The 12,287-nt window shown below is 46.7% G+C and overlaps 1 protein-coding gene across 2 annotated transcripts in view; it reads left to right on the top strand.

The window, feature by feature from the left end:
* Positions 1-12,287, top strand: part of LOC123770579 (uncharacterized) — a 31,054-nt gene that overhangs the window by 16,663 nt on the left and 2,104 nt on the right. Inside the window, exons 4-6 of one of the 2 annotated variants that reach the window (XM_069301833.1) lie at positions 3,500-3,625; positions 4,192-4,380; positions 11,629-11,775. In XM_069301833.1, coding sequence (XP_069157934.1) covers positions 3,500-3,625; positions 4,192-4,380; positions 11,629-11,775 — 462 coding nt within the window. The remainder of the gene's footprint in view (positions 1-3,499; positions 3,626-4,191; positions 4,381-11,628; positions 11,776-12,287) is intronic. The other variant, XM_069301835.1, reaches the window with a different exon arrangement.

Raw genomic sequence — 12,287 nt, forward strand, 5'->3', positions numbered from 1 at the left:
TCTGAACCCATGGATTTATTGCCCCTCCTTTTAGATGACTACTGTCCCAGGTCCATCTTCTTTTGAAGCCGGGCGCTTGGAAGTGTTCCTAGACCTCAAGGATGCGTATTGGCACATTCCGATTCATCGGGGTTCAGGGACTGGCTAGGTTTTGTTGTAGGGCGTCAAGCCTACCGCTTTCATTGCCTTCCATTCGGCTTGAATCTGGCACCTTGCATTTTCACACGCCCTCCTCAGGTCGTGGTGGCCTGTTTGTGTCTGTTAGTGGTTCAGGTTCTGGCCTACCTCGACGACTGGCTGGTGTGGGCTCCCAGCCGGTCTGCGTGTCTGCTCGCCAAGGATTTGGTTCTTTCCTAGCTCGCCGGGTTCGGGTTCCTGGTGAACTGGAGGGCACCCAATCTGGGCCCCTCTCCTGTTTGGTCTTGGCTGGGTATAGTGTGGAACTCTCGGACCGCTTTCTTGTCTCTCCCTCCGGCAGCTTTGCTGTGGTCTCGTCTTCGCCTGTTTCTGAGGGGCTGCTGGGTCACGGGGCAGTTGCTCGAGGGTTTGTGCGGGAGTTTGAACCTTGCTGTGATGGTCTACCTGCTGGGTCGGGTTTGGCTTCGTCGGCTGTTCTGGTTCCTTCGGGAACATCCCTTCCGCTTCTTTCACAATCACTGGGTTCGACCTCCGGAGGCCTTGCATCGGCTGCTGTGTCACCTCCTTCCTCTTCGGGTTTTTCGGGGTTCAGTGCCTTGTCGGCTACCCTAGCCCCTCGCTTGAGGTGTTCACGGTCGCGTCATCTCTTGGCTGGGACTTTGTGGCCTGTGTTTACTAGTTGTGTTTTTACGGGGGTTGAGCTTTGCTCTTTCGGCCCGCCTCTCAACTGTCAATCAACTGTTGTTAACTAGTTTTTTTTTTTTTTTTTTCTCTCTGCACACCACACACACACACACACACACACACACCCCAGGAAGCATCCCGTGACAGCTGACTAACTCCCAGGTACCTATTTACTGCTAGGTAACAGGGGCATTCAGGGTGAAAGAAACTTTGCCCATTTGTTTCTGCCTCGTGCGGGAATCGAACCCGCGCCACAGAATTACGAATCCTGCGCGCTATTCACCAGGCTACGAGGCTCCTATAGGCTGTGCTCACGAGGCCAGTCAGGGACAGTAGGGTTCCTCCTTCCGTAGGGCTCACGACAGTGCAGGAATTCGTGGCTGTGTGGCGGGCACTTCGGAGAATTCGGGTCACTCGAGGTTCGACGCTCCGGCTCCTTTCGGACTGCTCCCCAGTAGTTTATTGCCTGAACCGTTCGATGCGGTCCTTGGCTCTTTGGGGCTGGTCTCTTCGGGTGACTTGTCTGCTGAGTTCTCGGGGTTTGGCTCTCCTGACCGTTCACGTTCGGGGGTGTCCAATGTCCTGGTGGACAGCCTGTCTTGGTTCCTTCCCCTGTCTATGGAATGGACGGTCGATGCTGACTCATTCATTTGGCTCTGCCAGACATACGGGCCTCCAGAAGTGGACCTCTTCGCGTCAGCGGGGTCAAGGCATCTCTTGGTATATGTGGCGCCCTTCACCGACCGACTGCGAGATCGTTGGGGTCGATGCCTTCAGGCAGGACTGGGCAAGGTGGGGTTACCTGTACCTCTTCCCCGGTTCAACTGTTGCTCCAGGTCCTGGCTCGCTTGGAGACTTAACAAGGGAGAGTTGTCCTTCTGGCCCCTTGGTGGCCGGCCCAGCCTTGGTTTCAGGCGCTGCTTGCTCGGTGTCTGAACATAGGGTCTTCCTGCGGTTCTGCCTCTTTCAGCAGATCGGCCTGGTCTGTTGTGTAGCTTGTTCGATCTTTTCCTCAAGTCTTTGCGTCTGGTCTTTCTGATGCGGGTCTATCACCATTTGTATGGTGAGCAGGTGGCTTCATTGATGTCCCACCTGTTTGTCTCGTCTCGGTGGCAGTATGAAGTCTCCTGGCGGTCCTTTCTTTATTTCATGTCCCTTTGTAGGTTTTCTTCTGTTTCGGATCAGATTGCGTTATCCTTCCTGTCTTGGTTGTTTCAGGACCGTCATCTTATGACGAATACTGTCTCCTCGTATCGTACAGCACTGGCTGAGCCGCTTCAGCTTGCGTTCGAGGTAACTGTTACTTCTGCCCCATTCCGCAAGCTGTCTCATGCATTGTTTCACCTCTGGCCTGCTCATACGCTGCCTGAGCCATCCTGGTCATTGGACCGGGTGCTTTCTTTTTTCTCTCTTCAACTCGGTTTGTTGGGACCCCTTCGGTTCAAGATTTTTTGTGAAGGCTCTTTTCTTGTTGGCATTGGCCTCTGGGGTTTGGGTTGGAGAGCTTCATGCTCTCCTCCAGCACAGAGGTTTCTGCTCTTTTGGTCCTGGTGGCTGGTTTGTTCGGTTGCAGCCATCTCCTTTTCTGGCAAAGAATGAGACTGCTGCTTTCTGGAGGGGTCCTTGGGTTGTTGATGCTTGGTTGGTTTGGCCAGGGGTGCATCATATGTGTTGTGTCCAGTTGCGGCTGTTCGCCATTACCTGTGCGCTAAGCCTCAGTGGCCAGGGATGCGCTTTGGATTGAGCCGGTTTCCCTTCTTCCCTGTTCCAAGGCTCGGGTCTCCCAGGTTGTCCCCAGAGTTATTCGGTCCAGCCAGCCTGCGGTCTCTCCTCGTGCCCATGACGTTCGTAAGTTTGCTGATTTGGCTGCCGTCTTCGGTAACATGGGCTGACATTTGGGCACAGGGTTTTTGGAGGTCGAACAGGGTCTTGGCCGCTCGCTACCTGGTCAATGTTCCTGGGCCCTAGTTGGGTATGTGTCGCATTGGGTCAGCAGCTGCAGCCAGTTATCGCGACTTCGAGTTGAGGAGCGAGTGACGACCGCCTACCGGGTAAGTTCCTCTTGTTTTGTCTTTTGTTAAGTTGCTCCGGAGAGCCAAAGGGACTCCCGCCAGAAAACCAGCGTTGAATGTAATGAAATGTCATTTTCTGGCTGAGACCCGAAGACTCATCGGCATCCCTCCCTCCCTCCGGTCAGGGTTTTTTTTTTTTTTGAGAGAGAGTTTTTGATATCCACCCTCAGAACTGATGGTATGGATTGCCGGCGCAAGGGAATGGGGGGAGCTGTGTAGACAGCGGCGCAGGGACTGTTGTGATGTCATGATCGTTTGCTTTTTTTCATTTGGGGGAGTTCTGTCTAACAGTTCGGCTTTCAGTAGCAATATTTTAACCAGATAGGGTTTGTTTTGGGGCGCCTACCTTTCTGGGTGGCTGACCCAGTTGATGACAGACATAGGCTGCTTTCAACCACATGGGGTTTTCTATAGGGCCATTTCTCCTCGTGCCTCTCTGAGGGGGACAGGTTCTGGCTCGTGGTGCCCCGGTAGACCTAAGAACTCCCTTTCCTTTGATTGATGCCAGGGTCTAATACATTCATATCAGCCCGGATAGCTCCGGGGAGCCTCCGGGTCTCACCCAAAAAATGACGTTTCATTACATTCAACGCTGGTTTTTTCAGATTGACACTGCTCTGAATCGAATTAAGAGAGAATCGGAGGAAGCCATCAATCAGCTAAAGCAAAAAAGACAGCGGATAAAGCTGAATCGGAATTCTGGCCGAGAGTATGTGAATCGTCTAGGGAAGGTGAGTATTCAGCAAAGACCAATTATATATATTTTTCATTCACCTGGGCACTAGGAGACTCGTACCACCGATCCCCCCTCCTACTTTGTGCTATGGATAGCCATAATAAGGAAGGATTACTGTGGAAGGAATTTCCACTGCATTTCATGAGAATAATTATCCTGTATAATGTATTGAGGGATTGGAGAACAGCGCATTAGTAAGACCTAATATTTTATGGTTCTGTTCTACTTCAAATGTGTTATAAGTTTGTTTGGGATTTTATTTATTTATTTTTTATTTTCTCCTAGTGATCCTTAACTTGTGAAAGAATTGCTTTAAGTGTGGTGTCTGTGTACACGTCTTCACATAGAACTGGTTTATATTTATGTTATAAGATATTCCAGTTATAAGAGGGAGAATATGTCCTTCTATTTCCATAGTGCGATAGGACAAATATCTAGTTTTCGTATTCACTTCAGACATGTTTATATTCAGTGGGTATTATTTAATGATTTTTGCATGTTTCATTAGTGATTTTCAAGAAAGGTTACAACCATTGGACATCAATCAGAATTTCACCCTAGGTTGTCGGAGCGAGGATAATTGGTCCACCTTGTCACTGCCCTTTGAAGTGTTGGGAACGGATGGGTTCCAAAATATTAGAAATCTTCAACAACTTTTGGGATCTGAGTGACTTCAACCTTCAGAATTCGTATCTATTTACCTGCCTTAAGCTCTGTGATGTGAAACGGCGATACACCAAGAAGGTAAAGGTAGTTAATTGCATAACTATGTTTATTTAACTAGAATTAATTAGTATTAATTTGTACTCCTTTAGTTCCTAATTGTTTCTTAAGTTCGATTTGTTAGGATTGAGCTTCACACAGGGTTTTCAGTAACGTAACCCCTGTAGTGTTTGTAATGTGGTATGTAGCAGCGTGCTCATTGTGGAGAACCTTCCCTCTGTATCTCCCTGAGTGATCCCTCTGGAAACCTTCAAACCCAGGTGCTATTATGCTTGGTAATCAGAATCATATGGGTCCCCACTCACATTCAAGTTATCTTGAGGTTATCTTGAGATGATTTCGGGGCTTTAGTGTCCCCACGGCCCGGTCCTCGACCAGGCCTCCACCCCCAGGAAGCAGCCCCTGACAGCTGACTAACTCCCAGGTACCTATTTACTGCTAGGTAACAGGGGGCATCAGGGTGAAAGAAACTCTGCCCATTATTTCTCGCCAGCGCCCGGGATCGAACCCGGGACCACAGGATCATGTGTCCAGTGTTCTGTCCGCTCAGCCGCCGGCTCTCTTTAGGTGAATTTCTTGCCAAGAGTGTCCAAAAATCTACATATTCTAAATTTTTTGCCTCTCAAGATGGTTACCTACACATTCCCATGATTTACATTGACTCTAAAACAATGAATGCAAATATTTTTGGATTACCTGAAGATTTGGTTACCTGAATTTGGATTAGCGCACTCTTGCAGTACCATAGCACACACTAATGAATCACAAGTGCCTACTGGAAACCACAACTTGAGTGTGACCCCTACAGTAGAGGGAAGAAGGTGAGTGTACACGATCAGCCACATTACCAAAGGATAACCACTGGAAAGGTAGCATGCACCAAAAGAAGCAACTGCTTGGACAACTACAGTATTTATACAGTAGTAGACAACTACAGTATTTATACAGTAGTAGACAACTACAGTATTTATACAGTAGTTGTTTGTGTCCAACTGCCAGTTGGCTCCCCTCACTTGCCACCTGCTTGATGGGGTTCTGGGAGTTCTTCTACTGCCCAAGCCCGGTCCGAGGCCAGGCTTGACTTGTGAGAGTTTGGTCCACCAGGCTGTTGCTTGGAGCGGCCTGCAGGCCCACATATACCTGGTTGATGGGGTTCTGGGAGTTCTTCTACTGCCCAAGCCCGGTCCGAGGCCAGGCTTGACTTGTGAGAGTTTGGTCCACCAGGCTGTTGCTTGGAGCGGCCTGCAGGCCCACATATACCTGGTTGATGGGGTTCTGGGAGTTCTTCTACTGCCCAAGCCCGGTCCGAGGCCAGGCTTGACTTGTGAGAGTTTGGTCCACCAGGCTGTTGCTTGGAGCGGCCTGCAGGCCCACATATACCTGCTTGATGGGGTTCTTGGAGTTGTTCTACTGCCCAAGCCCGGCCCGAGGCCAGGCTTGACTTGTGAGAGTTTGGTCCACCAGGCTGTTGCTTGGAGCGGCCCGCAGGCCCACATATACCTGGTTGATGGGGTTCTTGGAGTTGTTCTACTGCCCAAGCCCAGCCCGAGGCCAGGCTTGACTTGTGAGAGTTTGGTCCACCAGGCTGTTGCTTGGAGCGGCCCGCAGGCCCACATACCCACTATACCCCAGTTGGTTCGGCACCTGTTTTTAGAATCAATCTAGTTTTCTCTTAAAGATGTCCATGGTTATTCCGGAAATATTCCTTATAGTCGCTGGGAGGACATTGAACAACCGCGGACCTCTGATGTTTATACAGTGTTCTCTGATTGTGCCTATGGCACCTCTGCTCTTCACTGGTTCTATTCTGCATTTTCTTCCATATCGTTGACTCCAGTATGCTGCTATTTTACTGTGCAGATTTGGGACCTGGCCCTCCAGTATTTACGGTATATATATAAGTATATACAATACAGTACTGTATTTACATACAGTACTGTATTGTAGCTACTTGATGGTGAAGGGTCCCAGGTAGCTACGCCAGTCATTCACACACACACGATGCCTCATTACTCTATGGACACCAATACTTCACCAAAGTGTTGGCCAGTCCTTGGACTCTGTCCTATGCAGGTGTCTGTGCTTGTGTTTGTTCGTTTACTGCTTTGGGTGCACATTATAACTCAAGAAATAACTGAGAAAGCATGAGGTGATTTTATTCATTTTTAAGCATTGCTAAGCAGGAACTGCCAAGTATGCAGGGTTTATGTTCTGCAATTTGCAGAGATGACTAAAATCTATTACAATTACACTTTTGGTTTTGTATCTATTCTATTTGACAGATCATTTGCAATCATTTTGACACCAAATTTATTGTTTCAACCCAAAAAATAAGTTAGAAAACATTCAATGAGTGTAAACATTTTTTGCACCATTGAGGATCCACCCAGGGGATATCAGAAAGCTTACAGTCTGGAATGCACAGAGAGGCTGGACCATAAAAGTTTTAATATAGTCAGTGGTTTAATATAGCCTTTACAGTCATTGGTTCCCAACAAATGAGTCGCCAGACATGGATGAGTGAGTTTAGACGTATGGGAACAAAAAATGTCAGCAAAGCATTTGTAAACACCCTTAAAGATTATTAGTCTCCCTGCTACCATGTCCCCATAATATCAGATCTTATTGCTTAGCGGTGCCTTAGAAACGAGCTGACAAACACTGGGATTACTAGTGCCTGCCTTTAAACACACCCCGAATACTGATCTCCAACAACTCACGAGGCTGAAGATCCGGTAATCAGGTTTAATATTCTAGGAGTATTGCCTAAAAGAATGAAAACGAAGTGAGTTATAATCAAGCATGCACTATATGTATGTATGTATTGTTTTACTGGTAAAATTCTCATGCAAGTGGTTGATATGTCTCTGTCTTGAGATAGGCACTAGTGCACCCAGAGACTTTGTTTTGTGATAAATCTGGATATGCTGCCATTTTTTGTTAGCGCTCTAATGTTCCAACTCAATGGTGCATTCCTGAATGTAAGCAATCGAGGTATCTCGGGGTCCTGCTCAGTCACACCCAAAATGTTCATACTCTTAAAGTTTTTCTCAGTTTTTGGGTTATTAATATAGTTGTCAAAATGTTTGAAATTGAATGTGCGAGAATTGCAGCACCACTGCCAGTGTTGGACAGCAATGTCCAACACTTTTAGCACCGTGGGCTACTTCAACACTTAACTTATGAGTCCAGGGTCAAAAATTATGCAATATATATGCAGTTAGAGCTCGTTAACTTGCACTCTGGTAACCTGAATCTTCGAGTAATCAATAAGATTTTTTTCTGGGGTGGGAGGGGGGGGGTTAAAAAATCCATAATTTTTATGGGGGGGGAGAGGGCTCTTTGAGGCTCTCTGAACTATTACACTGATTCAGTGCCATACTACTCGGTGCCATCAGTCACAGGGTTCTTATTGGCCTACAGGGAACCACCAGCCAGAACCTGGCACCCTCAGGCACAGGGAGCTATGAACTATGAACACCTTACATCTAAAGTTAATCATGTCTGCCATCAGTCAGCGAAACAAAACAGACTACTGTATGGTTAAAAGGAGACGCAGCCTCAAAAATTGCCAGAACAACTCCCCAACAGTGAAAACAAAGCTCCAACATTTAGTTAAACTAATGCGAGCTAATTTGCCCCACCTCCCCTCTTCGTTTGTGGGGTGGAAGGAGGCGGACCTGGTCAGCCGGCTCACCTCAACCTCAGTTCTTATACTGATGTAACATGGTGCAGGTTGCCCTCTCAGTTGACTCTGGCTCCAGGCTCCAGTTTTCACTAAGTGTTGGTTGCCTTTGAGGCTGTTCTTACACACGTTTGTGTAGTGTGAGCCGGGAGTTATAGTGTGTTAGGAGTTGCCTGTCATCAGGGTTATCTTCCCTGTGTGCTCCTTAAGTGCTTCTCTTGCACAGTCAGGGTTATCTTAACTGTGTGCTCCTTAAGTGCTTCTCTTGCACAGTCAGGGTTATCTTAACTGTGTGCTCCTTAAGTGCTTCTCTTGCACAGTCAGGGTTATCTTAACTGTGTGCTCCTTAAGTGCTTCTCTTGCACAGTCAGGGTTATCTTAACTGTGTGCTCCTTAAGTGCTTCTCTTGCACAGTCAGGGTTATCTTAACTGTGTGCTCCTTAAGTGCTGCCCTTGCACAGTCAGGATTATCTTAATTGTGTGCTCCTTAAGTGCTTCTCTTGCACAGTCAGGGTTATCTTAACTGTGTGCTCCTTAAGTGCTTCTCTTGCACAGTCAGGATTATCTTAACTGTGTGCTCCTTAAGTGCTTCTCTTGCACAGTCAGGATTATCTTCCCTGTGTGCTCCTTAAGTGCTGCCCTTGCACAGTCAGGATTATCTTAACTGTGTGCTCCTTAAGTGCTGCCCTTGCACAGTCAGGGTTATCTTAACTGTGTGCTCCTTAAGTGCTGCCCTTGCACAGTCAGGGTTATCTTAACTGTGTGCTCCTTAAGTGCTGCCCTTGCACAGTCAGGGTTATCTTAACTGTGTGCTCCTTAAGTGCTGCCCTTGCACAGTCAGGGTTATCTTAACTGTGTGCTCCTTAAGTGCTGCCCTTGCACAGTCAGGGTTATCTTAACTGTGTGCTCCTTAAGTGCTGCCCTTGCACAGTCAGGGTTATCTTAACTGTGTGCTCCTTAAGTGCTGCCCTTGCACAGTCAGGGTTATCTTCCCTGTGTGCTCCTTAAGTGCTGCCCTTGCACAGTCAGGATTATCTTCCCTGTGTGCTCCTTAAGTGCTGCCCTTGCACAGTCAGGGTTATCTTCCCTGTGTGCTCCTTAAGTGCTGCCCTTGCACAGTCAGGGTTATCTTCCCTGTGTGCTCCTTAAGTGCTGCCCTTGCACAGTCAGGATTATCTTAACTGTGTGCTCCTTAACACTTTCGCGCTCTCCGCAAAGGTCACTCAGCCAACCGAATGTTCGCGCTGCGTTTTTATCGCTTAAGCGTAAAAACAAAAATGTGAATACTCTTTTTACTCTTCTGACCTTAGTTCTCATGCTACGTATTTCATTTTGGTACCAACGTGTTCGCAATAAAATTCTCTAGAAGAACATTAGTAAAATAAGACACGAAACATATAGGGATACCAGCACCAAATAAATAACTACGAAGATGACTCGCCGTGAGCGCCCATCAGCAACAAAATGTTTTTACTCTTGGGATTGTAATCACCTCCACACTTGTTCTACAGCGTTAATTTTGGTATCAATGGACTCGCAATGAAATTCCCAACACGGTGATATGAATATAAGCGTAGAATTATGATGCAGCCCGCCCGCAAGAGTGTGGGAAGTGGTGAAATTGTTACCCGGTATCGGTGACGGGACGACGCACGGCGCTTTGAAAGTTTATACTTATTTCACTCTCATGACATTAATTTTCTATGTACGTCATTCATTTTTATGTCAATGTGTTCGCAATAGAATGTTCTATGTGCCCATAGGTAAAAAATATCAACAAAGCGTAAGTTAGAATAGCGACAAATATAAAACAACGCTGGAACATATCAGTGAGCGTCAAACACACACGAAATATTTTTACTTTTGTTATGTTTGTCAAGATTATACTTGTTGCACACAGTTATTTTTGGTTGTATATTGATCGGAATAAAATTCCCTAAACAGACATATGCATATAATACATGATATGGGGGAAGAATTACCAGTATAAACGGCTAAAGTCACCCACCTGCAACCCGTTTGGGACAAAATACATTTTGATCGAAGTTATCCACACCTTTCATGAACTTATTGTACCATGCAGCCTAGTGGTGAGAAAGAGAGCCTCATAGCGCGCAGTTTGAAACAAACCCAAAGTAAATCGGATAAAAATTGAATTTTATACAAATATTTTAAAAGTAGACATAACTTTATGTCCACTATGCGTTTACGTTAGACGAAACCGAACGCGCCAGCGCGTCCAGATAGCGCGAAAGTGTTAAGTGCTTCTCTTGCACAGTCAGGGTTATCTTCCCTGTGTGCTCCTTAAGTGCTTCTCTTGCACAGTCAGGGTTATCTTCCCTGTGTGCTCCTTAAGTGCTTCTCTTGCACAGTCAGGGTTATCTTCCCTGTGTGCTCCTTAAGTGCTTCTCTTGCACAGTCAGGGTTATCTTAACTGTGTGCTCCTTAAGTGCTTCTCTTACACAGTCAGGATTATCTTAACTGTGTGCTCCTTAAGTGCTGCCCTTGCACAGTCAGGGTTATCTTAACTGTGTGCTCCTTAAGTGCTGCCCTTGCACAGTCAGGATTATCTTAACTGTGTGCTCCTTAAGTGCTTCTCTTGCACAGTCAGGATTATCTTAACTGTGTGCTCCTTAAGTGCTTCTCTTGCACAGTCAGGGTTATCTTCCCTGTGTGCTCCTTAAGTGCTTCTCTTGCACAGTCAGGGTTATCTTCCCTGTGTGCTCCTTAAGTGCTTCTCTTGCACAGTCAGGGTTATCTTAACTGTGTGCTCCTTAAGTGCTTCTCTTACACAGTCAGGGTTATCTTAACTGTGTGCTCCTTAAGTGCTTCTCTTGCACAGTCAGGATTATCTTAACTGTGTGCTCCTTAAGTGCTGCCCTTGCACAGTCAGGATTATCTTAACTGTGTGCTCCTTAAGTGCTTCTCTTGCACAGTCAGGGTTATCTTAACTGTGTGCTCCTTAAGTGCTGCCCTTGCACAGTCAGGATTATCTTAACTGTGTGCTCCTTAAGTGCTTCTCTTGCACAGTCAGGATTATCTTAACTGTGTGCTCCTTAAGTGCTGCCCTTGCACAGTCAGGATTATCTTAACTGTGTGCTCCTTAAGTGCTGCCCTTGCACAGTCAGGGTTATCTTCCCTGTGTGCTCCTTAAGTGCTGCCCTTGCACAGTCAGGATTATCTTAACTGTGTGCTCCTTAAGTGCTTCTCTTGCACAGTCAGGATTATCTTCCCTGTGTGCTCCTTAAGTGCTGCCCTTGCACAGTCAGGGTTAGGGACACTCCCATTTGGGGGGGGGGGTGCGAGGTCTTCATGTTCGGCATGGTCCTTTCAGGTAAACCAAAGGGTTTACCTGAAAGGGTTGGGTTAGGGGGGTTTTTGCCTGTGGGGCACATTATGGTCTGGCCATCCTGCTACTCTGCTAACAGTCACCGACGTTTCTCCCCTGCATGTGTTTCTGATCATTTATAGCAATTATGATGACTTTACCTAATATAGTATAATAGAAATTGTATGGAACCTGAAATATATAAATGTTCTTGAAACTATGCTTCCTACAAACAATTGTATCTCTCATTTTATGTCCCCAGCCTGCAGAAGAATCACGACGGCAGAATACGTTTGAATATTTTGTTCGCATCAGCGGCAAGCATCTTCGAGTCTGCAAGAGGGCCTTTATGAGCTCCCATGGACTGACGAGTGATAAAAGGCTTCGAACTCTCTTTCATCAGATGAAGGTTAGTTGTGTTATGCTTCTGTTTTCTCTCATTATGCTCCAGTAGTACTCGAAATCCAGACATGTTCAGGTCTCAGTTGCTATTATTACTAAATAACTGTACCTGATTTTCATTGCATTTCTTGGGCTCAATACACTCCCTGTAAACATTTCGCTCTCTGTAAACATTGCTTTCCATGTAATCATTACCCCTCCCTAACTATTGTTATTGCACAGAGAAGCTGTTGTAGCACACCTTTTGTGTCCCCGAGTAATGACAGATCAGGGATACGTTTCCTCACTCAATATCCTAGTGGCAGACCATAGTAGTTTGGTATTGGCATGCTCACTCAAGTTCTAGTTGGTTCCGTCTGAGGTTCAGGCCTGGTTGGGCCTAGTTTGGGATAACTGGTCGTGTCTCTTTTTCCCCCCCCTCCTGTGGCTCTGCTTCATTGTAACTGCTCTCCCAGTGGTTCATTCCCTGAGCTGCTGGAGGATTGCTTTCAGATCTTCTTTATCTGGAGCTGGACTCTT

This window comes from Procambarus clarkii, chromosome 46, assembly GCF_040958095.1.
Source record: "Procambarus clarkii isolate CNS0578487 chromosome 46, FALCON_Pclarkii_2.0, whole genome shotgun sequence".
NCBI classification, from domain to species: domain Eukaryota; kingdom Metazoa; phylum Arthropoda; class Malacostraca; order Decapoda; family Cambaridae; genus Procambarus; species Procambarus clarkii.